Here is a 27580-nt window from a genome sequence, read left to right as displayed (position 1 = left end):
AGGTCAGCTTTTTGCATTTAGAGGGTGTAGACCTCTCACCTGCAGGAGGTTTGGCTGGAACCCAGGGAGGTGACAGAATCTTTTTCTCCTGTGATGTTGACATGTGACATAGGTCCCAGCTCGACCTGAATGAATTGACAACCCAGATATTAGGACTTGGACAGATGAAGGTTAGGGGTGAGAGAGTTTAATAACCACCTTAACACCCAGGAAGAATTACTGTGCAAAAAATAAGAATATTTTGTCTTCTTTTTACCCAGAATATGAAACTAAATTACAACTGTGGATTCAGTTGAGGACTGAGGGAGAATCCTGTAACATAAGGACTCTTGAATGCACTGCATAGGGGTGGTTGGTGGTCTGTGTGTGGTTCTTCAGGAAGACCTACCAGCCACTCTACCATTCCTTTCTCTCTCTCGCTCTCTTTTGCTTTTTAGGGCCGCTCCTGTGGCATATGGAAGCTCCCAGGCTAGGGGTTGAATCAGAGCTACAGCTGCTGGCCTACACCACAGCCACAGCAATACAGGATCGAAGCCATGTTTGCGAGCTACACCACAGCTCATGGAAACACCTTGACCCACTGAGCGAGGATTGAACCTGCATCCTCATGGATACTAGTCGGATTCGTTTCCACTGAGCCACAACGGGAACTCCTTTCTCGCTGTCAAGGCTTCTTTTTGCTGAGTAGTAGGTTGGGTTTATAGCAAAGATCTGGAAGATGAGCCAGTGACTTCCTAGCCCTCCTGAGCCCCCTGTGATGGTGAAAGGTTTTCCCCCTTGGCTCCTCAGGATGCCCTTCTCCCTCCTGTTTCCCCTGGGGCAGTCTTGCATCTAAAAAGAGCTCTGTGGTGCACATGGTGTGCTTGCTAGGAGGGAGAACTCCGACTTGCTCTCCTGGGCTCTGTTTGGTTCTTGGAGACTTCTAGGTGCAAGCGCCTAAGGTAGAGCCTGAAGATTTAAAGAAGTTCAAGACATAGTCCCTTAGTCTAGGTCGCCGTCATTATTTCACCTGATTTACTGCATCAGCCTTCTTTCTGATTGGTCCACCTGCCTCCTATTTTGTTCCTTCACCCCCAAGCCTTTTTCTATGCTGTAGCTAATAGTGATCTTTCCAAAATAAAAATCAAAGGTATTGCTTACTTGCTTAAAATCTGTCAAGGGCTCCCCATTACCCTCAGAATGAAGGTGAACTTCTCAGCATGGTCCATAAGACCCTCAAGTGGTTCAGGCCCTGCCTGGATCTCTGCCTCAGCTCCCAGTTCCTCCCTTTGCGTGCTGTGCCTCTGCCAGGCTCACCTGGTGATGGGCCCAGAAGAGGTCACGTTCTTCCCAACCTCCGGACCTTTGCATACACTGTTCTCTCTGCCTGAAGTATTCTTCCTTTATACTCACTTCTGTTCTGGACAACCATGACTCCTTCCCCAGAACTCACTTTAGATCAGTGGCTCTTAACCATTATGAATCAGTCTAATGAAAACAATGGATTCTTTACACACACAAAAAGTGCAGTTGTGCTCCTGTGTGCTCATCAGTTTGCATACAATTCATGGTATAGGAATTTCTGCTTAAGAACCTTTTGAGCCAAGCCTCCTTTTCTAGCATTTAACATACGTGTTTTTTTTTTTTTTTTTTCTTTTTAGGGCTGCAGGTGAGGCATATGGAGATTCCCAGGCTAGGGGTTGAGTCAGACCTATAGTTGCCAGTCTACACCACAGCCACAGTGATGCCAGATCTGAGCTATGTCTGTGACCCACACCACGGTTCATGGTAACACTGGATCATTAACCCACTGAGCGGGACCAGGGATTGAACCCACATCCTCATGGATACTAGTTGAGCTTGTTACTGCTGAGCCACAACAGAAACTCCTAACACACGTTGTAATTGTTGGTTAACTTGTCTCTCTACTAGACTGAGCGCTGTGAGGACAGGGAACATGACTTGTTCACTGTTGTGTCTTCCGGGCCTTGCCTGCAGGGACTGTTTGATATGTTTGAGTGAATGAATGAGCAAGTATCTGCCCTTGAATCGATCGTGATCTGTCTGGAGGAAAAGGACATGCATGTTAACAGAGGACGAAAGGTGTGCAGCTGGCGGACATTGTCTTTTCTCTTTCTTCCTTTTTCCCTTTCGGCCCCATCTGTGGCATGTGCAGGTTCCCAGGCCAGGGATTAAACCCAAGGCACTGCAGTGACAGTGCGAGATCCTTAACCCACTGCATCGCAGGAGAACTTCTCTTTTCCCACTGAAGTATAGTTGCTGTACAATATTATGTTAGATGTGCAGTATAGTGATGAGCAATTTTTAAAGTTTATATTCCTTTTAGTTATAAAATATGGGCTATCTTTCCTGTGTGGTATGTATATATCCTTGTAGCTTTTTTTTTTTTGTCTTCTTCCATTTCTTGGGCTGCTCCCGAGACATATGGAGGTTCCCAGGCTAGGGGTCCAATCGGAGTTGAAGCCGCTGGCCCACGCCAGAGCCACAGCAACATGGGATCCAAGCTGCGTCTGCAATGTACACCACAGCTCTCGGCAACACCGGATCCTTAACCTGCTGAGCAAGGCCAAGGATCGAACCTGCAACCTCATGGTTCCTAGTCAGATTTGCTAACCACTGAGCCATGACGGGAACTCCCCTTGTAGCTTATTTTATACCTAATAGTTTGTACCTCTTAATCTCCTACCCCCATATCGCCCCTCCCCCTTCCCTTTCCCCACTGATCGTGATTAGTTCTCTATATCTGTAAGTCAGCTTCTGTTTTTGTTATATTCAGTAGTTTGTTGTGTTTTTTAGATTCCACATATAAGTGATATCATATAGTATTTGTCTTTCTCTGACATTTCACTTAGTAGCATACTATCCTCCACGTCCACTGATGTTACTTGCAAATGGCAAAATTTCATTCTTTTTTATGGCTGAGTAGTAATCCATGGTATGTATGTACATATGTGTGTGTGTATTACATCTTCTTTATCACTTCATATGTTGATTGACACTTTGCTTCTTTATCAGTTCATATGTTGATTGGCACATGTGAACAATGGTGCAGTGACTCTTGGATACATATATCTTTTTTGAATCAGTGTTTTTGATTTTTTTCTTTGGATATACACCTAGGACTGGAATTGCTGGGGCATGTGGTAGTTCTCTTTTTAGTTTTTGTGAGAAACCACTATACCATTTTCCACAGTGGCTGCACCAGTTTCCATTCCCAGTGACAGTGGTGGGAGGGCTACCTTTTTTCCACATTCTTACCAACTTTTATTTGTGTTCTTTTTGATGATAGCCATTCTGACAGGTGTGAGGTGGTACCTCATTGTGGTTTTGACTTGCATTTCACAGATGATTAGTGATATTGAACATTTTTTTCATGTGCCTGTTGCCATCTGCATGTCTTCTCTGAAAACGCAGAGTCTCTTGGGAAGAACCAGCAGAAGAGGGCTGTTGGGTTGACTTTGATGATAGAAGAACTCATAGGGCTTATGTTCTGTTCTCTAGAAATATTTTATCAAAGTAGTAGAGGTGAGTGAAGGAGCAAGAATGACCAAGCCTTTGAGGATTTCTCTCCCTCCAGAATTACCGGAGTCTGTGGACTTAACAAAATGTTAAGAGAAAGCCTCTCTTCTGTTTTTCCTTCCCTGCTCCAATACATATTTTTCAAGTGCTTGTTATATGCCAGCACTTTGTTAGGTGTTGAGGACAAGATCCCATCTCTCTTCTTTCTTGCTTGCTAGGTATTAAGTATACATTTTCCTCAGAATTTGGACATAGGCCCTGTTTGGGAATACTTTCATCAAGGTCATTAGTTGGGGTCAGGTTTAACTATAAGGGGATTTATTAGAAAAAAACTTGAGGTTGGAGTTCCTGCTGTGGCACAACAGGTTAAGGAGACCCAGAGTTGTCTCTGCAGTGGTTCGGGTTGCTGCTGAGGCACGGATTTGAACCCCAGCCTGGTGCAGTGGATTAAGGATCCAGTGTTGGCACCATAGCTATGCCGCGGGTTGTAGCTGTGACTTGGATTTGATCCCTGGCCCAGGAACTTCTGTGTGCTGCAGGCGTGGCCATGGGAAAAAAAAGAAAGAAAGAAAGAAAAAAACACGAGTTCTAGCATTAGACCAAGGTTCAAATTCCAGCCTTACCTGTGCAAATGCCTCTTGAGATGCCAATTCTATAATATATAAAATGAAAGCAATAGCTCCTATCTCCTGGGGTTGTTACAAGGGTTAAATGCGGTAGTATATGTAAACCCTGAGGGCCTGGCACATGGTAGCAGTTGTTATTACCACTTTCTGGGTTTGTTTAAGCTGCTGTCTTAGTTTGGTGCAGTAAGATCTTCGGTTCATAGGGATATTAAATTGGATTTAAAGAGTCCTTATGATTTATATAGGTCTCCAATTTCCTATAAGGGAAATTTCTCAGAAAATAAATGTCTTCAAGGCCCTAGTTTTTTTTTTAAATATTTTATTGAAGTATAGTGGATTTATACTGTTGTGTTAATTTCTGTTGTACAGCAAAATGATTCAGTAATACATATGTATATTCTTTTTCATATTCTTTTCCATTATGATTTATCACAAGATATCGAATATAGTTCTCCGTGCTGTATAGTAGGACCTTGTTGTTTTTCCATTCAATATATAATAGTTGGCCATAGTTTTTTCTTCACATATTTTTTCCCTTGCTTATTAAAGTTTGAAATGCTTAATGTAGATATTAGAAATGTCTGAGTCATGGAAAGAAACAGAAATTCTCCCAAAGTCCCACCATCTGGAAAACTGTGTCTTAATGTTTTCTGGACATTTAGACTGATGTTCATCTTCTCAGAAAATCATATTTCTGCCCACACATACAAATATTTTCATACAATTTCAGGCATTGCCACTTGTTTACTCTCAAGTTACAAAACCCCAGCCTGACTCCCAAGCACCATTTCCACAGAGAGAAAACAGGCTGGACTCTGATTTCACACCCAGTAAGGGCTTCTGGGTCTCTTGGTTCTTGCAATCTGCTCTTTTATTTTCAGTCTTTTTTCTAAGGTCCAAGTTCTTGAACTAACAGTTGGTATGTTTGATGATCTTCCTACAGTATAATTACCAACTAGACCTTTATTAATGAACATCTGAATAGCTGTTTGGAGAGATGAATTTAACTTCTGATTTCCTTGTGTGTCTGCTCTTGTTTGTTTTGGAGTGAATTCGGGAGAGAGATTGCGAGCGCCCGTTTTATGGGTAGAGGAGAAACACACCGTCTTTTCCTGTTTCCTCTTTGCCTCTTCATCCTGTCTTGGGTCTGTTTGTTCTGAGGCCTTTTCACCGGCTCCGACCAGCAGTCAGAGAGAAGAGAGAACCACGGAGAGTCCGTGGTCTACCTGGACTGGCAGCAGTGGGAGCCGGCGGGTTTGGAACAGGTTTCGCCCCACTTCCTCGCCGTTCAGAGTCATTCACATCCAGAACTGTGTCAGGAGGGGAGCTGTGGATGGGCGGCGGAGTCGCGTGCAGGCCTGCAGCTTGGAGGTGGGCGTCTGCAGCCCACAAGCTGTACTGTACTTTGTCTTCTTGGCTCCAGTGCACAGATTCCACAGAGAGAACACACCCGCCCAGGCTTTGTTTTCACGCTCACATAGGACTTCTGAATCCTCGTTTCTTGCTGTCACGTTGCCCTTTATTTCAGTCTACAGAGACACATGTCTTGCCTGTCTTTTCCTCTGAAAGCAGCAGCCCTTGTGAAAGGAGCCTGGCTCTAGACAAAGCTGTGTGCGGCAGAGAGAGGGTAGACCCAAATGAGGGGCCCCAGGGCTGGGCACACATGGGGCCAGGGCTGCGCTGGTTCACAGGCCTTTGTTCTGTCTTTCTTGGATTATTATCAGGACCTCCCATCTGTCCTCTCGGCCTCTGATCCAGCTTCCACCAATGCATCCAAACTTTCATTCAGAAACACCCATCTGTTGATGTCATTCCCCCGTTTAAAACCTTTCAGTGCTGCTACTTTTAGGATAAAGTCCAAACTCATGTGCATGGTTTACTGGGCTGGTCAAGTCCTGGCCCCTGTCTGCCCCTCTCCAGCTTCCTTCCTCTCACTGTCACCCCAGGGGCCAGCCATACTCCCCTCTCACGGTTCCCCAGTTCTATCCTTTTGGCACTTTTCTATCTTTGCACTTATGGTCGGCTTCCAGCTCATCCTTGCTCACCTTTCCTGCCTGTGGAATCCCCAGCGCAAATGTGCCCTCCTGTTGGGATGCCTTCCTGGATTCCCCACACGGGGTTTGTTGTTCTGTATTCTGCATTCTTGGGATTTCGTATAGCGTGGTGACCATAAGTGTGGGCTCTAGAGTCAGACCGCCTGCTTTCAATCCTGGCCCGGCCCCTTCCTGGATGTGCGGCTATAGGCAAAGTGAATTGCCTATGCTCTGGTGCCTCAGTTTCTGCATCAGTAATATGGGGATAATGTTAGTAACCCTCCTAGGGTGTTGATTAAAAGAGGTAACAGTTTAAAGTGCTTTGCACTCTGCTTGGCCGTAGTTAGCCCTCAGTCACTGGTTTTTTGAAAAGTGTTGTTGTTGCACTGGTATAGCACATACCTCTGTGAAACTCTTATCTTCTCATATATTTTTATATGTCCACCCTACTAGACCAAGTGGTCCTTGAGGACAGGTGTGTATCTTGTTCACATCCCTGGCCCCCGCGTACAAATTTGCAGTAACGGTTGGTTGAATGTTTTATTGCACATAGATTTGCCCTCAGAATGGAAATAGGCAACAGATAGAGTGGGGAATGCTTACAACTGGGTTTGGGAGTAATCACAGACCCAGGTTGATGCGACCTTGATGTCAGCTGGTTTAATCTCCTCCACGCCTGATTCCCTTCTGCTGCCTCCTGGAGCACAGACAGTGTTTATTTTGCCAGACAGGGCCAGAGGCCACACGGAAGAAAGTGAAGCACATCCTCGGCACCAAGTTCATGTCCATTTTTTGGTATGTTTTGAACTGTAGGTGACATGTCTGAGAGTAAAGCCAAGAAGATAGAGATCAAGGATGTGGACGGGCAGACGCTGAGTAAGCTGATTGACTACATCTACACGGCTGAGATTGAAGTGACCGAAGAGAATGTCCAGGTAAACTCGGGCCCGGTGCGTAGCTCAGTGAGTCTCTGGGACGCTCAGGGCCCGTCAGGCCCGGCGCGTAGCTCGGCGTGGCTCCGGGACGCTCAGGGCCCACCGTTTTACATCATCGTCTTGTTTAACCCTCACAACTCAGTAGCTCGGCAGGAACTAGCGTTCCAAAGAGACTGGGTGACTGGCCCTGGGTCCTGTGGCTGGAGCCAGTGACCCTCCAACTCTTGCCTGCCTGACCTGGGGACCTGTGTTCTAACCACTAGGCAACAGTCCCTCTGAATGAGCTTGGGCCCCAGAGCAGAAAGTTTGTAAAACTCATGTTAGTTCAGTTCTTGGTGAAGGAAGAACGAGAAGCTGGGGTGACCCCTCTTCTCCCCGGTCATCATCTCATCTCAGGGATTTTGAGTGTTGGCTTGTGAGGCTGTTAAAAGTTCTTGTTTCAGTGTTAGTCAACGAAAGGCCTCTGAGCCTGTGGAGGTGCTTTGGGGCCCGAGTGGGCCTGTGGCTCTGAAATGTGTTGTCTGTGCCTTTTCATCCTTTTGGTGCCCCGCCCTCATCCTGAGCCATCTGGAGGAACCAGCGAGGACACTGCTTCACCCAAAGGTGTGCGTCTTTGCTGTGGGCCTCGAGGCATCAGCGTCATGTAGGAAAGAAGGCTGAGGGTGTGGCCCACACTGGAACCCTAGGAATCATCAGGCCAGAAACAGACACAGGAGATGCTATTCTTGTGATTGAGGATCTTACTATTTAAATTAAAGTGATGGCAATTATATGGAATATGGAAGGGTTTTTTTATTCCTTCATTTAAAAAAAATTTTAACTTTTTTAAGGCCGCATTCGTGGCATGAGAAAGTTCATGGGTTAGGGCTAGGGGTCAGATTGGAGGTGCAGCTGCAAGCACCACAACATTGGATCCGAGCCACATCTGCCACCTACACCACAGCTTGTGGCAGTACTGGATCCTTAACCACCGAACGAGGCCAGGGATCAATCCTCATGGATACTAATTGGGTTCATAACCCATTGAGCCACAGTGGGAACTCCCCTTTATTTTTTTAAGCATGATTCCACCTGTTCATTGTGAGGCAGATACTTCTCTGTGACCAAAGCACCTCTTTCCCTCATCTGGACTCCCATCCCCCTTTCCAGGATTGAGGTATTTTGGGAGGCCGACTTGATAATCCTGTATTCATTCTATTTGGCCCAGATGTTTGAGTGCCTGTTATATGCCAGGCACTTTGTTGGGCACTGTGTTTGTACCCATGACAGGGTGATTCCATTGCCTGCTTTCATGGAGTTTTTGGTCTCATCAGATTAAGCACCAAGTAATGTCTCTGTACAAGTTGTGAAAAGTCTTTTGACGGAAGGGAGCTTGGTCTGCAGTGAGAGAGAGGAGGCTCAGTTTGGATGAAGGAGGGGTCTGGGAAGAGGTCTCTGAGGAGCTAAGATTTGAGCTGAGAACTGCAGGATGGATGGAACTTGGCTTGGTGTGGTGAAGGGCACTGGTAAGGCAGGCGTATCCGGGTGCAGGCAAGCCGAGGGTCTGAGGCAATCTGCCTGTGGGCCTGCAGAGCCTCCACGTAGAGTCTGATTGTGCCTCTGGCCCCTGGACAGATTTTTGAGTGGTCCAGTTTCCATGGTGATCTGGTGTCATCCTCCCCTGCTCTTGGTGAATTGAGGTTTATTTTATACACAGGAAATATCTGGCCATGCCATTTTGTTTCTGATCTTTCCCATCCAGAGTGGAGTGGGCAATGCCATGGTTGCACACTAGGTCTGGCATCAGTATTCAAACAACTGAATGACTGTGGGCCGTGACAGTAAGCACAGAGTAATTTAGTATAAAATATGTATAGGGCATGTATTGAAAAAAATTTTAGGTGAGTGATAGTTATATCAAATCACCATGACATTTAAATTCATTTAGGTACTTTGGAGAGTGATATAAATATTGAGATTTACAAAATGCAAGAAATTACATCCTTTGCAACGTGGATGAAAAATTCTGAATATCGACCTAAAAACGTGCAGAGGGTAATTTGTGAAACGCTTGCATTTTAATATCAGCAACTCATTAATCATATAGCATAGTGGCAGAATAATGGCCTCCAAAGATGTTTGTGTCCTGACCCCTAGAATCTGAATGGGTTAGACGGAATGCCAAGGAGTTAATACTGCAGATGGAATTAATGCAGCTCATCAGTTGAACTTGTGATGGGGAGATTATCTTGGATTATCCCTGTGGGTTCCGTGTCATCACCAGGGTTATTTAAATGGAAGAGGGAGGCAGAATGAAGAGAACTGGAGCAGTGTGCCCTGACAGGAGTTCAGCTTGCTGTTTCTGGCTTTGAAGGTAGGGAGGCCAAGAGCCAAGGAACGCGGGTGCCTCTGGGAGCTCGAAGGGCAAGGAACCATGTTCTCGTTCCGAATCTCCAGGAGGAGCGCAGCCCTGCTGACACCTTGGTGTTAGCCTGCTGGGACCCACCTAGGACTTCTGGCTTCAGATGTAAGAAAATAAATTTGCTTGTCATTTTAAGTCACTAAAACCAATCCAAACAAAAGCCAACACACCCAAAACACTGTATAGGGAAGTTGTAGAATTGTACAATTGGAACCAGCTTTTTCTTACTGTTGTGCATGTGTTTATTTAGTAACTTTTCTCCTGTAAAGTACACAGTGTTTACAAGCTGAGGTAATTAATTAGAAGGTGTTCCGCTGTGGATCCGTTTTGCCTGGCTGGGTGTTTATCTTCGCACTTCGGCCTGACTCAGTGGTGGTTCTCTCTCCAGAGAACGCTTGTCGTGGTCAGCTGGAGTTTCTTTAAATAAATGGTCAGGATCTTGATTTGGGCTCATGCTAATTGATGATTGATGATAATAATAACCAGTTTAATTAGTCACCAGACATTGTGTTCACTGCCTTAAATGTCTGATCTCACTTGAGCCCAACAAGCTTCTAAGGCAGTGCTAGCATTATCTTTATTTCATGTTGATTCAGAGGCCCAGAGAGGTTAAGTAATATGCCTTTAGTCACATGGCTGGTACGTGGAGAAGTCAGAAGTCTAAGTGACACTATACTTCCATAAAAAATGTTTCAAAAGACTCTTAAGTGACACTTCTAGTCACAGTGCTGCTCTGCTGGCTCTCCTGTTCGTCTCTTCACTTCTGTCTCTTTCTCTCTCTCCCCCTTTCTTCTTTCTCTCAATAGGTTTTTATCTAGCACTGTTTCTGCGCCAGGCCTCATGCCTGGTGCTGGCGGAGGCAGACCTTGAGTGGCTGTTGAGAGGCCCTGGGCAGCCTTGCCCTGGCTGGGGCCCTCCCTCTGTGTATGGCCCTGCCCCCTGCAATTCCAGGAGTAGGTGCTTTCTGAGGCAGGACATTTCCTTTTGTTTTTGTTAAAGGAAACAACCTCTGTGACGGGATATCCTCTGCTGTGTTTTCATGTTATCTGGGAGAGGAGAAAAAAAAACCAAAACGGGGCCTGCATGTGAAAAATGGGGGGGAAGCCATTTGCGAGCTAGGGGGGAACCTGTCAACTCTCTGCTGAGAACCGGAATGCTGAGGTGGCAAGAGGCCAGCGGAAAGCTTTGCACCCGGGTCATCTGCTGCTGCTGCAGTGGTTCAGCCAGCTGTTCCGACTCAGGTCTCAGCCTCCTTCCAGGCCCAGGCAGCACAGCCCTGGGGAGTCCTCCGAGCAGTCTTGCTTTAAAGCCAAGGTTCCTAGTCTTGTCACTGCTGCCGCTTGAGGGAGTCGGGCTGCAGGCAGGAAGGAGCAGAAAGATCCTCGCAGCCCTTGCTGTGGGGAGGGAAGCGGAGACCCTGCGGACCTTTTCTCTCATCGCCTCTGGGGATTTGTGTCGGCTCCCTCGTGTGTAGCCCCGGAGCCCTGCTGGACCAGGCCCCCGTTTATCCCGGAGACTCAGCATTTGGGCAGTGACACAGCCTCCAGCCTCCAACCCTCCCCTCAGCATTCTGACTCCTTTTGCTTTTCTTCACGCCTTCCTGTGTGAAGCCAGCAGTGGGAAGAAAAGGGCCTTTGACTCAGAGTGAATCACAGCATAAGATCAAAGAGAGGGAAGGGGCAATTAGAGAAACCACCAGGCTCGCTCATTTTGGGAGGTCCGCTTGGCACCACTTTGGGGGCAGGAATGGACCCACACAGGATGGTGGGGGGTGTGGAGAGATGGAAAGCCTCATAATTTTTGTCTGCTAAGTGGGTTTTGTGAGCCGTAGGGAAGGTGAAGGCTATGTGGGTAGCTCTATCCAGGGAGGTTTTAAAAACTGGAAGTATAACCTAAGCAGTGTGTTCAGGAAGGATTCATTATTTCATCTTTTTTGGCTGGTTGTCATGAGCTTGAAAATTTACGCACCAAACTGTGTGGCTGTCTTTGTGGTGAAGAAGAGGGCCAGGGTGGCGGGGGACTGTTCCTGGCATGAAGGCGTCTTGGCTTGGCTGGGGATGTAGTCTGGGGGCGGGTTGGATTCTCAGCAGTCCCTCCTCTGCGGGGGCAAAGGGCTGCTGGCCGTTCCGACCTCCGACCACCCTGACCCCTGGGCTTGCCACACCCGGGGAGAGTGTGTGCTCAACAGCCTCTGATTACTCGTCTCCACCAGCGCGTCTTGGTGTAACTGGATACAAGTTCCTGGTCCCTCAGGTGAACAAACTCTCCCAGTTTGTCCAGGACTGAGGGCTCTCCTGGGACACAAGACTGAGTGCCAAGACGGGCAGAGTCTCAGCACACCAGGATGGCTTGTCAGCCTGGTTTGAGTCTGGTTGCAGGCAGGAGGGAGAGGAGGAAATCCTAACTCTAGGCTTTGTAGCTGGTGGTCAGGGCCAGGTGTCATGGAGGTCATTTGGGGGTTTGGAACACAACTTTCCACTCCTGGTATGTATTCAGCAGGAATGGTTAATGGTTCTCCACTTAACTAGCAGGCAGAGACTAATCTGGTCCTGGAATCTGCTGGGCTAGGCTGAGCAAGCTCACAGGTTAATTGAGTTTCCCTGTTTATAGCTGCTCTGTTGGGGACAGGGCTTTCTAGTGGGAATAGAGCTCAGGTGGTCATATTTGGAGCTTGGCTGTGTTCACTGTGGTCTCAGACTCTCCAGAGCAGGTGATGTTATCTTTTTCCTCTTCTGGAATGAATCAGTGGTTCAGAAAATACCAAGGACACGGTGGTAATTTACGGCTGTCCTGCTGGGGTCATAGAGTAGTGTGGGGAGAGGGCAGAGGAAGGAGAGAGGAGCATGTTTTCTAGAACCTGGCTACTGTGAGGGCATTTAAGCTTGCAGGTGGGAAGCGCGTCCCTTGTTGAGAGCAGGCGTTTGGCTCAGGAGTTGGGATCCCTGACAGTGGAGGCTCTTGGTGGTGCCTGGTGTGGGCAGAAATGAGGAAGCGTGGCCATCTGTCCCAATGTTTTCACCGAAAATCCCATGTCCTGGGAAACCCCTCCATCCAGAGCAGACTTGGAAGCCGGTAACCCTAGGGTGGGACCAGGCCCTAGAATGGGCACTGGGGCAGTTTTTGGCCTGAGCAGTGGAGGTGAGGAGAGCTAGAGCTGAGGGCAGAGCTGATTGGGGTGTCAGTCAGACTCCAGAATTTAAATCACTCAAAAAAAAAAAAGAAAAGAAAAGAAAAGAAAAAGACTTTTGTCGTGCCCTGAGTCAAGAAATCACACTGTGCAGCCCATGTCTTCCTGGGCAAGCCCGTGTGGATGGGGACAGCTGGAATTTGGCTGGCCCAGACACTGTCCCTGAGAGCAAAGGCCCAGAACCCGGGGTTATCTTGGGGTGAAATGGATGCTGGGGGCTCTGAGCTATGTGGTCTTAAGCCAAACTGTTCTGTTTTGGGATTTTTTTTTTCCAAAATTTCTTTTTGTTAAGTCACTCTCAGACCATCTGCCTGTCCTACAGGATAGGGGGGTGTAGGGGAAGAGGTAGCGGAGCTGAGGAGGATTCTGCCAGCTCCCCTGGTTTGGTTTGGGATCTGAGGGCAAGTCCTAGGGAGCTCAACCAGGGTTGGCTGTCTGAGCACCCATCTGGCCTGTTCAGGCCAGTCTTCCCTGGCTTTTAGGAAAAACACATGCACACACACCTGAGCAGGAGCTATTTCTGTCTTCCAGGGTACACATAAAAACTCATGTGTCTCTTGCTTGACCTTTTAGAGGGAAACTCTGCTCTCCTTTCTCCGGGAATGTACCCCACGTTGCTCTTTACTATTTTTCTGTTGGATGGGAGAGTGGAGTGTGATTGTCTAAGTCCCAATGGATTTGGGGGTGACCCTCTCATTCCAGTAGATGATAAACTCTGTACGATGAGGGGTCTGATTTCTCTTGCTTACCTACCATGAAGCCCTGAGGCTGGCACACAGCTGCTCAGTAATTAAATGGTGAATGAGGCTGTGAGCAATTCAATAAATAGCTTTCTGAGGGGAGACAGTAGCTAAAGGCTGTGGGGCAGTGGTTCTCGAACTTGACTGTACACCAGAAGCACCTGGGAGCTTTAGTGGTATTTCGCTGTCCAGGCTACACCCCATTCCTATTGTGTTAGAATCTTTGGCGGCCAGACCCAGGCATCAGTGTTTTAAAAATTCTCCAGGTGATTCTAATACATAGCCAGGTAGGGGAACCAATCTGTCTTGGCTTGGGCTGCTGTAACAAAATACCACAGAACGGGTGGCTTACACAACAGAAATTTATTTTCTCACAGTGCTGGAAGTCCAAGATCAAGGCGGCTGATTGAGTTTCTGTTGAGGTCTCTCCTACTAGGTTGCAGGAGGCCACCTTCTTCTGTGTCCCTGCATATGGTAGAGAGAGAGAATTCAGGTATCTCTTCCTCTGCTTCTTAGAAGGGCACCGGTGCTATTGGATCGGGGCCCCAACCTTCTGAGGTCACTTAACCTATCTCCAAATACAGTTCAACTCTGGGGTTAGGGCTTCAGTGGATACATTTTGGTGGGGGACACAAACATTCAGCCCATAAGGGTCTTGTTACTCAAGTGTGGTTCATGGACCCACAGTTGTGAGCATCACCTGGTACCCATTAAAAATGGAGGCTCTCGGGCCCCACCTTAGACCTATTGAATCAGAATCTGCATCTTTTTTCCTTTTTTTTTTTTTTTTTCCACCAGACCTGTGGCATATTGAAGTTCCCGAGCCGGGGGTTGAATTGGAGCTGCAGCTACAACCTATGCCACAGTGTGTGGTAATGCTGGATCCTTAACCCACTGAGCTAGGTCAGGGATCAAACCCATGTCCTCACAGAGACAACGTCCTTAACCCACTGAGCCACTATGGGAACTCCAGAATCTCCATTTTAATAAGATTCCCCAGGGGAATTCATACACACGTTAGGCAGTAGGAGGCACTACTGTGGACTGGAGGGAGACAGAGACTCGGTGCTTAGGGTCCATGGAGTGGGGAGTAGTGGTGACTGAGGCTGGGAAGTGGACTTACTTGGCAAGCAGTGGAGTGCCAAGTCAAGATCTTGAGCATGGGTGTGGTCTGATGAGAGCACCAGGATCCTGCAGGTCAGAATGTCACCTTCTCCTCCAGGTGCTGCTCCCAGCAGCCAGCTTGTTGCAGCTCATGGATGTTCGCCAGAACTGCTGTGACTTCCTGCAGTCTCAGTTGCATCCCACCAATTGCCTGGGCATCCGTGCATTTGCAGATGTGCACACCTGTACCGACCTTCTGCAGCAGGCCAACGCTTATGCAGGTAACGGGGGCTTGGGGGGTGGTGGTGCTGGGCTGCTGCACATCTCCAAGTTTGTGCAGTTAACCACCTGGTCTGCCGTGGACTCCACAAAGATTCGAAGTGCCCTCTGCTGTGCAGCAGTTATAATTTAGTCAGGGAGACAAGACACAGGGGGAAAGATCATTAACAGTCAAGAGTTCCCCTCATTGCCAAGTGGAATATGATTAATTGCCAGATGAGTGGTACAGGCGGTAATTTTCACAAGAGAAGAGGAAGGAGCTATCTGAGAAGATTTCGTGGGAGAAGAGTAATTTGAGCTAGGTCTGAAATAAATCTTTCTTGCTGAGGAAGATCTATTTTGATCACAATGTTTCATGAACATGATTTTGAAGTCAAATATGACTGGCAGGTCTATAAGGATAGGCAAGGGTCTCCTGCTCTGCTTTTCGACACCAAATCTTGCTCTTTACAGCCACTCACTGCAATTCTCAAAAGTTAAAATAGAGGTTGTGATTCAGCTCAAAGCAGCTTCGTCTGGTATTGCCCTCTGTTTATCTAAATAAAATGTTTGTACCACTATTTTTTGGATTTACTAGTTTTAGATGTTACCTGCTGACTTCTCACAGAAGAGTAGGAGAGCCTCTCACAGGCGTCCCCGCCTAGACAGACACTCTCCCCCTCCCTTTATTCTTCTTATGTCATCTCCATAGCAGAGCTGAGTTATATATTATACTATATATTATATATTAGTTTTTTTATCAGAAAACTTTTTATTTCAATCAGGAAGACAGTTAATAAATGACTTTTTCACAGTGAGTGTTAGAACCCCTGGCTCTTGTAAAACAGTTGAACAGTCTTCTCAGTACATCTGCCAACTGTGTTTTGTTTTTCGTGGAGACCTTCTTCCCATCAGAGCTTGTCATCTGTTCCCTTAATGGGGTTTTCAGGAGGAATAGTGATGAACGTGAATGTTCAGCCCACCATGTTTAGCTGCAAAGACATCTTCACTGGTATTGACTTGAACTTGAGGACGAAGATCATGAGTGACCTAGAAACAGTTCTGGTCTTATGATCCCGTCCCGGTCGCGTCCTTCCCTTGCTGTAAAGCCTCTCATTCGTCCCTCTGCCCCAACAAACGCTGGCAGAACTGCTGCCTGTTCTGTGTCTCCTGTCCAGCTAATGTCAGGGAGTTAACTGAGGGCCTGCTGGCTGCCCACCTGCCAGCTCTCTGTACTGCGTTCGCCCCTTGATCGTAAGTCAACAAGCATTTCTTCTGTTTTCAGCATCCTTTTAGGCTTTGATCAAGCCCAGGACCCCAGGAGCTCCTTTCTTCCTGAAGTCTGTTTCTGAAGACACACACAGGACCGGTTGTTAGGATGACATCAGCAATGATGATTTTTGTGAAAGACATTCCCCAGTTGCACCAATTCTGAATTCCTCTGACTCTTCCTGGCCCTGAGCTTTGACTCTCCTATTTCTCTGCTGTCCTCCCTGTGCCCCCTTTCCTGGCATTGTTCCCTACTTCCTCTCTGTTCTTAGGGATCCCTCTCTAGTCCAGCCTGTGAAGAGGCCACTTTCTTGAGGGATGTGTGCAGATTTTGCTTCAGCAGGAGCTGAGAGCTTGGCCGAGGCCCACGCCAGTGCGTGGACATCTGCTGGTGCAGTGGCGCAGGGAGAGTGCTTCGATGCCAGGAATTCTCTCTCTCTTCCTGGTCTCCCCTCCCCAGTCCTCTCCTCCTACATGGCGTGTGCACACGTGCATGCACACACAGCAAGTATTGCAACCTTTTGGAGTTGGCTCACACGGTTGTCTGAGGTTTGGGCAGTGTGCTTAACGCCCACCTTTAATCAAGGCTCAAGGTTCATCTGGCCTGGCTTTCCCTAACTTTCAAAATCAACGTTTTCTCCCTTTGCCTGTCCCACTGTCAGATGGTGAGACTCACCTGTGGGAGAGGTCGAAGGATGCAGTTGGGAGCATTCCTGGTCCTCTTGTGGGCACAGTGGTTGGGTTCTGCAGCATTGTGCCAGTGTGTGCTACGTGTGCTTGTGCAGAGTCCTGATGAATTATTTTCAGCTAGCATTTACTGAGCGCTCACCTGAGGTCTCATCGTAGGCTAAGCATTTTATGTCCATTTCATGAGGAAACTAAGGCACATAGAGGTGAAGTAATTTGTTGGCATCAGCTGGTAGAGACAGAGACAGGATTCAAACCCAGACAATGTTTACTTCAGAGCCATGTTTATAACTACTACATTCTGTGGCTTCCAGGCCCAGTTTGGACGTAGGGTGGCCCTGTGAATTAGTAACTGTGGAGTGTTGGTGGCTAGAGCTGGCATTTCCATTGGAAGTGTGAGCCTCAAAGTCTGCGCCATGTAGTTGGCAAATCCCAACAACCAGGCAGTGTAGACAGATGGCCAGCTGTCTCTGCTAGACTCGAGGTGTTCAGTCATCTTGGGGTGGGAAGTGAGACGTGGTTGCCTTCCTTCTCACTGGGAGGCTGCTTCCCAGGAGCAGGTGGAGGCTGCCCCTCCCTACATGTGGGAGCCCTCCTGCTTTCCTTGGCTTGGTCAGCGTGACTGCGTGAGGCCTTCTGCGGAGTCTGTGACAAGCTCCTGCATAGCTTTCTTTGCAGCGCTCAGCTGTGCGCGGCAGGGAAAAATAAACATCATGTTTTTAAGGTGGTGTGGCAATGCAGAGGTTGATAAGACCATGATGAAAAGACATTGGCAGATGCGGTGAGAAGGTTACTCCCCGCACCGTGGGACGTTTCGGGAAGGAAGTAAAAAATGATTATCTGTGTTTACTTGCTCGTACCCACCCACTGCTGTGGGCCTGCTTTGTGTCTTTGGTCTTGCTCCCCTGACTTCGACTGGAACCTGGCTGCTCTGCCTCTTGAGACAGAGCTGCTACCTCATCCATGTTAAGTATGGGGGTGTGGGCGCCCTCTAGAATCACACACTGGGCAGTGTCCACCCCCATGGTCACAGGCTTCCCTGGCCCCATGCTTCGAGTTAGGAGGTGTTCTAGCCCACAGGCTACAAGGAGACTCTCCAGATCAGAGCCAGGGATCACACCCGCCAATGTTTGGGAGCTGAATGACCCTAGGCCTGTTTTCTCCTCTCATGGATGTGGGTACTACATCCTGCCCTGTTGGGAGGATGGCTTAGGGATCGGCAGACAGGGAAGGAGCCTCCTGCAGAAGTAGGTGCCACCCAGGGCCATGCCCTGGGGCCTCCAAGCTAGTCATTTGCAGCAAGGAAGCTTCCGAGCCAGGTCCAGGTGCAGAGATGGGGTTCCTCCGGTCACCACCCCTGCCTCTGCTGCGGACTGCATGCTTCTTAGGGGAGGAGGACCATTTGCCGAGCTTCTGACTTTGGATTCTCTGTCCCCAAATGCGCAGGTGGGTGTGTGCTGCCTCCCCTGCTTCCCCAGTCTCTGGCCAGCTGGCCCCTGCTTCACCTGTCCACAGCCCGTTCTGTTTCTTTTCCTTCTCTAAGAAAAGCTTTCTTTTTCTATTTTTATTATTATTGCTGTTGTTATTGTTATCTTAATACAAAAGTGATTATTTTAGAAAAAGCAGGCAAGCTGAAAGAGCAGGAAAAGCAGCACAGTTCTACCCAGGGGGCGCCACAGGCAGCACCTCGGCATATGGCTTTCCCAGTCTTTCTCATTCCACATGTACGTTTTCCAGCCTAAAAAATCTGAGTGTATTCTGAACACCTTTCTGTGTCAGCAGACATATTTCTATAACATTATTTTAAGACTTTTGAGAATGTATTCAATAGAAAACCAGCTTGTACCCGTGATAAAAATTCAAACAGGACTCAAAGGTATAAAATACAAAGTTGACCTTCTCCCAGGCCCTCTCTCTGAAGGGAGCTAGGGACTCTTTTGGGTAGCCCTTCAGAATATGTGTACATTGCACTTCTTTTTTTTTTTTTTTTTTTTTTTTAACGGTACATAAAATAACTCTTTATTGGCCCTTCACGTTAATCAGAGAGCGGGACTCTCTGCCGAAGAAAATGTTTCCTCTGAGAGTCAAAGGGTTTGGTGTCTCTCAGCTCATATTCTCCCTCTTTTTATTTATTTATTTATTTATTTATTTATATTTTCCCACTGTACAGCAAGGGGATCAGTTATCCTTACATGTATACATTACAATTACATTTTTTCCCCCACCCTTTGTTCTGTTGCAACATAAGTATCTAGACAAAGTTCTCAATGCTAGTCAACGAATAGAGGCATTCTCTAATCATTAGACCTTTTTTTTTTTTTTTTTTTTTTTCTTTAACTACACTTAATGCAAAGTCTTGGTGTTCTTTCCAGACCTGTGTGTATGGCTATTATCTTACTCTATCTGCTGCATCATATGGATGAACTATAATGAATTATAATTTATTTAACCAGTCCTCTGTTGATGACCATTAATATTGTCAGTTTTTTCCTTTGTATAAAATGCTTCAGTGAGAATTATATGTAATATTTTGAAGTATACCTGCTAATATGTAAGAAATAGTAAGATGTACCAGTAGGACACCATCTTAGCAGCATAAAGTAGCTCAAAGAGAGTGTGCATTAAAAATATAGCCAAACTGCTTTGAAAAGAGTAGCTTTTTTTTTTTGGTCTTTTTTTGGTCTTTTTAGGGCCGCACCCACAGCATATGGAGGTTCCCAGGCTAGGAGTCTAATCGGAGCTGTAGCTGCAAGCCTACACCAGAGCCACAGCAACACCGGCTCCAAGCTGCATCTGTGACCTGCACCACAGCCCATGGCAATGCCGGATCCTTAACCCACTGAGCAAGGCCAGGGATCGAACCCTCAACCTCATGGTTCCTAGTTGGATTTGTTTCCGCTGAGCCATGAAGAAAAGTAACTATTTTTAAGTTCGTGGCCTTCTGATAAGTCTTCAGCACCCTGAGGAAGGCACCGAGAGGCTGGCACAGCGGGACCAGGGGGCTCGAGCACCCCATCTCTCCACCCAGCTGACGGTTTTCCTGTTTGGAATGGGCCTCTCTCTTCCTTTCTGTGACAGTCCTTCCTGCTTCCTTTGGGTCCAGTTTCCCCCTCAGGGTTATGCCCCCAGATTTTTGCTGTGATACATGTTGTTCTGGGGTCTGGGAGAGCGAATCCCACAGTGAGAAGCCGACTGCTCAGACCCTTGCCTCCAGCCGACGGTGTCATAGTTCTCCTGGGAAGCTGGTAAAGGGGAAGTGGCCCCGAGGGTTTGACAGCCTGTCTCCTCTGTCTCACTGTTGTTGTTTCCAGGGACTGCTTAATCTTTAACCTCAGAGGCCTTGGGCCCAGGTTTACACGGGTTTTGTGTTTGGTAATTGGATGGCTGTGACTGGGCCATCAGCGGGACTGGTCGGGAGGGATATTAATGGGACCCCATTAATGAAATGGCAATTGAAATTCCTTGGACGTTTTGTTTACAGTCTGCCAAAGCTAAGCTGAAACCCTCCAGCCATGGGATGGAAAAGCCATCGGATTTCACGTGTTTGTGGAGAGAAATGGCCTTTTTTCGATTGATTTATTTGAGACCATGGAATGAAGTAATTAAAGTAAGGGCAGCCAAAACCTTGGACAGAGCATTTTAAAAAACACAAACCTCTGACGCAGTGAGGGTCCTCCTGTGAAATTGCTGCCTCTGGCTCGGCGTCATAAAGCGATGGTGAAGACAATCAAGGCGGCAGTTTCTGCCACCTCCAGACACTTGGGAGGGGCCAGGCCTGAGGCTCAGAGGGAGGTGTCAACCTTCCCAATTTGGAGATGAAGGAACCGAAACTCCAGAGAGGTTTAGTAACGTGCCCAAGCTCCGCCAGTATGTGAGTGGCAGTGCCAAGATGCACAGTGAGGCTGTCTGACTCCAGGATCTGTGCTTTGAGCCCACTGTTAATTGTTGCCTCTCCCCAGGCCAGTACAGCCCCTCTGTCCAGGACACTTGCCTCACTCCTGCACCGTACCCCCACTCCCGATTTTCTGCCTCTACCTTGAAGGTGACAAGTGAAGCATTAGTGCAGATGCAGGTAGTTTTTGTGTTAGTTGTTCTCCTTGTTGGGATCTTAGGAAAGCTCCCTGTTTCTTGCATTCTCTGAAGAACAGGGAGCTTTGTTGTTGAGTCAATAGCATTGATAACCGGGCAGTTTCCATGTAGCCCTTTGCTCTGGTGTGTGATAGAGGGAATGGGGGAGGTGCCACACTTATCCTTCTGGAAAGAGTGCTCATATCCCACCATTCCAGGGAGAGTGGAGGCAGTGATATTTAGAGTCTCTGGGCTGGTGGTCATGACCCTTATAGGAAAAGGTCAAGCCAGGTCCGTGTTAACTTCCTTCTCTAGGGAGCAAGGAAACTGGGCCCTGAAAGCCAAATACTGATTCAAGAAAGCTTACATCTGCCCTTCCAAAATAGGATGATGAAAGAAGGAGAGTTTTTCTGGTTCGTTTGTTTTTTGTTTTTTCATTATAGGGCCGCACTCACAGCATATGGAAGTTCCCAGGCTAGGGTCAAATCAAAGCTACAGCTGCCAGCCTGTGCCACACCCACAGCAGTGTGGGATCCGAGCCACGTCTGCGATCTACACCACAGTTCATGGCAACACCAGATTCCTGACCCTTTGAGCGAAGCCAGAAATCGAACCAGCATCCTCGTGGATACTAGCCAGATTCATTTCTGCTCTGCCACAATGGGAACTCATGGAGAGAGAGATTTAAAGTAGCTCTGTTTTCTTTTTTCACCCTGCTAAAAATGTTTTGTGTGTCCACCTATGTCAACCAGTCTTTCCTGGGGGAATGACCAGTGGTTCCATTCAGAGGCACTCATATACCTGTTTTCTAGGGCCCCTGGCCCTGGAATAACTGGGTTCACTTCATCTCCACAGGTCAAAGAAGGTGGGTTATCACTTGCATTTGTTTTGGGTGTATAGTTTAGATGAACTTGATCAAAGGCTTGGGCTTATTTCATCCCATCAAGAGGGAGGAATGAACTTGGGACTTGCTTGAGAGGCTGCCTGAGCCCTAGGCAGTCCTGAGGAGTGCGCAAAGCAGCACAGTGATTCCAGAGCTCAGTATATGCAGGCATTGTACTGGACACTCAGGATTCATCTGCAAACAGGACAGACTCAAATAAGACAACCTCATGGGCTTACAGCCCCAGCATGAGAAAGAGAAGGACCCCAGGTGCTAAGACAGGTTGATCAGTGCTAGGATAACTTTAATTTCTTGTTAGGAGGCTTTGGCAACACAGATGCCTGGTAGACAGGTGGATTTGGGAAATATCTCCATCTAGGGGTTAGTTTTGAGGTTTGAATCTGGGTCTGATCCAAGGTGTTTAGAACACTACTAACACCAAGACTTTTTTAAAAAAGAAATATCCTTAGGCTCATATTTCCCTTCTTTCTCTGCAGTACCCCTAAGAGGGATTGTTAGGGTGCTCTGATGCCTGTATTGAATATTACCAGAATGGCCTGCTCAGTTCAAGTTTTCATTGTCTTGAGGTGTAAGGTACTCATCATAATGCTTGTTATTATATTCAGACAACCTTAACGTCAAAACCCAGCTGTACCCCTTACTGCTGTGTGATGCTAAACTCAAGACTTCGGCTATCCAAGCCTCCATTTCTCCATCTGTAAAATGGAGATACTGACACTTAGTTGAGCTGGGCTTTTGGATGAAGTAAGTTACATAATATGTGTAAAATGAGTCCAGTGTTTGCTGTTTTTAGGAAGAGCCCTCTACTTTCTCCAGGCTGGCTTCTTTGAAATGATCCAACTATGCGCCCTTCCCTAGGAATGTGCCCCCAGTTTCCTCATCCTTTCAACACTGGGAAGTGACCTGTGTGTTGTTTGGTGGGCCAAAAATTTGTGGTTGTCTGAGGCCCCTCCTCTTCTCCATGATTTCTCATCCAAATGGACAGGAACAGATCCCTTGTTTTTCATTAATCAAGACTCAGATCTTAAACAGTGTTTGTCACTTATAGTAAAGCCTGGTTAATTGGGACTTTTAACCAGATTTCTTAATTAACTGACTCCCCCCCCATTTATACTCTTCCATAAAGGGAAAAAAAGCAAAAGACAAGAAAATTAGAATTTATTTTGGAGCGCCCCCTACCTCATCCCTGCACATTTTTCTTCTCTTCCAACGTGAGCCTTGCCTGCTTTTCCTGCATTTCTGGAAGCTGCACATTTCCCCACACTTAGTGGATGCTCTACAGGTATTTTCTAGATGAATGAAGACACAGCCTAGGCTCCAGCTAGATTGAGCTATTGCTGTTCTCTAGCATGCTCTGAATTTGCTTGCTTCCATGTTTTTATTTAACTTGGAGTGCCTCTCCTGGTCCTGGCCCTGTGGACTTTGGGTTGGAGTTAGAGATGCCTCGTTTTACCCTTTTGTAAGCCAGGGGTCTCCTTGTAGGCATCAACTCTTCTTCTTCATTTTTGAAGAAACACCACGTTTGACACATCATGTGTTAATAATTATCGAGCACTTGGAATGGTCTCAGTAAGCGTGAGTTGTGTATGTTTGCTTACCTGATGCCCCTAACACCTTTATGAGATAGGTGCTATTATTGGCTCCATTAATAGATGAGAAAACTGCAGCCTTATGAAATTTGATAACATGTCACTAGAACGTTTATGGAACTCGATGGAATTTAGGTGGGTCTCTAAGACTTTCGAGGTCCTCAGACTTGCCTATAGGACCTGCAGTCTCAAAGGATGTCTCTGATGCTATGGAAATGCTTCTCTGTTAGAGGGTAGTGCTGCCCACAAAACTGGACCTTGGGAAAGAGGAGCATTCATGGGTAATATTCCTCTTCCATTTCTAAAGAGTTTCCTATAGATCTCAAAATGGCATGATATATATTATCATTTTCAGGTTTCAAAACAACTTGGAGACATAGGTCAAGTATTATGATCCCATTTTATGAATAATGAAGCCAAAGCCTGGAAAGCAGTGACTGTAAGAAGTGGAGCTAGGACTGGAACCCAGGTCTTCTGACTCTTAGCCAAGAGTGGTCACTAAATTCTTCCTGAATACATTAGCATCAAAGCAGAACACCTCCTCCTGTTCTTTTAAGCAAATGTGTTCAAGGTAGAAGCCGATTGTTGAGGCAGTAGCTTCTGGGAGCAGGGTGGGTTCTTTCCAGGAAGTGGCTGGGGAGAGTGCTGATTGAGTACAGAATCTTCCGGGAAGCCCTGTTTCCCAGGAAATTGACTTAGCCAGAGCGTCCTCTTCCTGGTTTTTTCCTACCCTTTTGTGTCGTGAGTGTTGGTGACAGAAAGGGGTCTCTGATCCCCAGACTCTGGGGCTCAGCTGTGTCTCCTCAGACTGAAGGGGAAGAGGTGGAGTTTTTGAGCCCCTTTCTGTGTGTCTTCCTGCTCATCCCTTGGAAACCTCCTGGGTTCCAGGGTGCCAGCCAAGGATGAGAAGCTCCTACCCTATACCTCCCTTGTTTCCGCCTCCCCACCAGAAGCTGCTTCCTTGGAGGGTTTCTGAAGGATTTCAGTGGGAGGTTCCAGATGGGCAGAGAAGCAGCTGACTTCTGAGAAGGGACCTAGATTCCTTCCTGCGATACCCCAGAGTGTGAGAGATGGGGCGGGGTTGGGGGCTGACTGTTGTCTGCCTTGATTTATCTTTGAGAACGTCTGGTTTGTTCACCGCGTCCCCATGGATACACATGTCTGAACTTCCATTTTCTTCCTTTCGAAAACCCAAGCTCATCGACTTTTGGCTTTCTGAGCTCAGAGGAAGAATTTCTTAGAGCTCAGAATTTTCTTTCTTATCTCCTCCTGTTCTTTTCACCCTTTTCCCTCCTCCAGATGTTAGGATTTGGTCAACCAAAGATAAAGGTGGCAAGACCAGGGATGGCTCTACTGGGAGGTTGGCGCTGGCTTGCTGACTCTCCTGCTGAGCTCAGCCATGGCGTGTCCCCAGAGCTCGGACACGGTTCCTCTCTGCTGTGTTTTGGATGTTGCCAACACCTTGGGGGATTTCTTGGATCAGAAGAGCATGTTGGGAGAGTCATTACTTTTCCCAGTCTCCAGGCCAAGAATGGATTCCAAAATTCAAGAAAATTGTTCATTTGCTTGTATTTAAAAATCACTAGGAATGACACTTTAAAAACAACTGTCTAGCATTAAATATTCCCATAGCTGGGGAGGTCTTTTGAGTGTCTAACTTAAAATCCAAGCTTTGACCAAAGGCTTTTATCTAGAGAACCAAAACCAGCTTCTTGTGTTACAATAGTTGCTTCCATTCATGAAGGATGTGGCTTTTGAATTTGTCTTGTATACAAAAATTCCTGAGCCTCAGGATGGGTGAGCTTTTTTCACTCCGTCCTTCCCTCCCTTCCTTTCTTCCTTTCTTCCTTTCTCGCTCTGTTTCTCCCACACACACACACACTCCCTCTCTTTTTTTCTTTTCTTTTTTTCAGTGGCTTTTCACTGCCTCTGTCATAGCAGGATGGTGGCCAGGCGACTGTCAGGGTAGGAATGTCTTTGGCGTTTCACTTGTGTAAACCTCATGCTTGTGGATTTTATCTCATTCTTGTTGTCCCCAAATTCCTCTCCATCTCATAGCCTCCACAGGCCTGGCTGCTGCGGACCGATCCCAGTGGTGGCGGTGCTGGCTGTGTTGCCACCATACCTGGACAGGGGCTTTGTTGAGCTTCTTGTCAACCAGAGACTCATCATCGTGGGCTTGGCTTCGAGCAAGAAAGGATGACCCCTTCCACCAGGCTTCTAATGTTGACTTCCTCCCAGCACCCCCAGAACTTCCAGCCCCACAGCAGTTCTGACCCACTTTTGTTTGGCTGAGCTGCGGGAGGCACCGTCTGCAATTCTGCCAGCCTGTGCCTTGAGGGGAAATGACCTCAATTCAGTCGGCAGCCCTGGTGAGGCGTCTCCGCAACACCACTGTTAACTCATGGAGCATGGAAAGGATACAGCCTTGCATCTCTCTGCTGCCTTTTCATCTGTGTTGATGTTGGGGATGGAGGGTCATGGGGGGGGGGGGGTACCTTTGCTGCTGAATTAAAAGGCTTATTTCTCTCCAGCCGGAATGTCTGTCTTTCTCTCTGTCTCGCACCTCCCCCAAAGCTCCCAGGACTCTGCTCGGAATCCCACAGATCGTCATGACCTTGATTCATGGAAGGGCAGGAGTGTTTTATAACTTTGTTTTCTGAACTTCTGCTTTTTTTGGAACAGAGCAGCACTTTCCAGAGGTGATGCTGGGGGAAGAATTTCTTAGCCTAAGTCTGGACCAGGTGTGCAGCTTGATATCCAGTGACAAGCTGACCGTTTCTTCAGAAGAGAAGGTATGGCGTGGCCCTTCTGTGAAACTGGAGCCCCTCTCCAGGTGGTTCGTGGGAAGGACTTGTGGTTCAATGAGCCTTTTTTTTTCAAATGAACAACAACACAAAAGATACATATTTTTTTGTCCATTAAAAAAACATTGCTTTCTGGTCCATGGCCGCTGCATCGGTTTTATGGACCCTCTAAAGAAGGAATAGCAGTCAAGGTGGTGAGGGGGACAAAGCCGTCCCATTTCTTGAACGTGGGCTGTTTGCCAAGCCCTGTGCTAAGTGCGTGATGACCTGCAGTTCACTTGGCCTTCACCTCCGCCCCGTAAAGCAGGCATCGCTGTTGTCCTCACATTTCAGATGAAGACATGGACTCAGTGGAGTTAATTGGCTTGTCCAAGGTCGCTTAGCTGGTCTGCCTTTCACCTGGTCTTAACTGCTGTCCCACATGGCCTCTCATGAGTATCACTGAGCACTTAAGCCAGAGCAAACCTTTGAGGAATATCTATTCCAACAGGGAATTGGAATTTTTACCACTGAGAAAACTGAGGCCCAGGGCAGGGATAGGAACTGCTGCAGGTCACCCAGTTTTCACTGGGCACGCCAGAGCTAGAATCAGGTCTCTTGTGGCCCCGTGCCCTCACTGACCACACGCCTCTTCCTTGGTGCTGGCAGCCTGACTTCCGCCTCTGCTTTAGCTGACCCGTGCCTGCCGGTCTGTCCTACTTCTCAGCCTCTCCCCTCGCTGACCCTCTGTTAGGCGTATTTTCTATTCCATCTTCACCTGGTTGGATTCCCAAACAGTTCAGGTTCTTCTTCTGCCAGGAGGAATTTCTTTATTCCAGGGGGATGCAGTCTGCTATACTGAAGATTACATAAGCTTTGGTGTTGGCTGCTGGCGTCCAAATCTTATCTCTGCGATTTACAAATCAGTTGAGTGACCCTGGGCAGGATACTCTTGTTCTCCACCTGTTTCCTCATGTGTAAAGAGCGGGCAGTCATAGAACATGTTCCATAGGGTACCGGTGGGCCTCGAATGGCCTAAGGTGTGTAAAATGCCTGGTATAGTACCTGCTTCCTAGGTGCCCAGTCAGTATGGGCTGCATTGATTAGTGACTGTGCATCCGAGGTAACCCCTTTCTCCTCCGTTTCTCCACTTGCCTTGTTCTGCTTTTAGCGTAGTTCTGAGCTAGCCTTAGCTCCTCCACCCACCTGCGAGTTTCCTGATGGGAGAGACCACACCTCGCTCAACTCTGCATCCTCAGAGAGGCTCAGTAAATGTTTCTTGAACTGTCTTAGTCTACTCTTAGCATTCAAGCTTGAGGCCCTTTTCTGAGGGAATATTCAAGGAAAAGCCGCTGAGAAGGATTTTGCATTGGAGTTGAGACTATGTCCAAAGGTTCCTGTCCAGAGAACAGGATGAAAGTCACAAGTCCCAGCCTGTCATCCTACAAAAGTCTGATCAAGAAGAAAAGCAGTT

At 47.4% G+C, this 27580-nt stretch overlaps 1 protein-coding gene across 16 annotated transcripts in view; it reads left to right on the top strand.

Annotated features, from left to right (window-relative positions):
- KLHL3 (kelch like family member 3) overlaps window positions 1-27580 on the top strand; it is a 257212-nt gene that overhangs the window by 176630 nt on the left and 53002 nt on the right. For 13 of the 16 annotated variants that reach the window (XM_021084794.1, XM_013995148.2, XM_021084795.1 and 10 more), the window contains 3 exons: window positions 6992-7113; window positions 14664-14826; window positions 26006-26115. In XM_021084794.1, the coding sequence (XP_020940453.1) occupies window positions 6992-7113; window positions 14664-14826; window positions 26006-26115 (395 nt within the window). The other 3 variants (XM_021084797.1, XM_021084796.1, XM_021084798.1) reach the window with 3 other exon arrangements.

Source organism: Sus scrofa, chromosome 2, assembly GCF_000003025.6.
Source record: "Sus scrofa isolate TJ Tabasco breed Duroc chromosome 2, Sscrofa11.1, whole genome shotgun sequence".
NCBI lineage: Eukaryota > Metazoa > Chordata > Mammalia > Artiodactyla > Suidae > Sus > Sus scrofa.
This window is presented reverse-complemented; position numbering and strand designations above follow the sequence as displayed.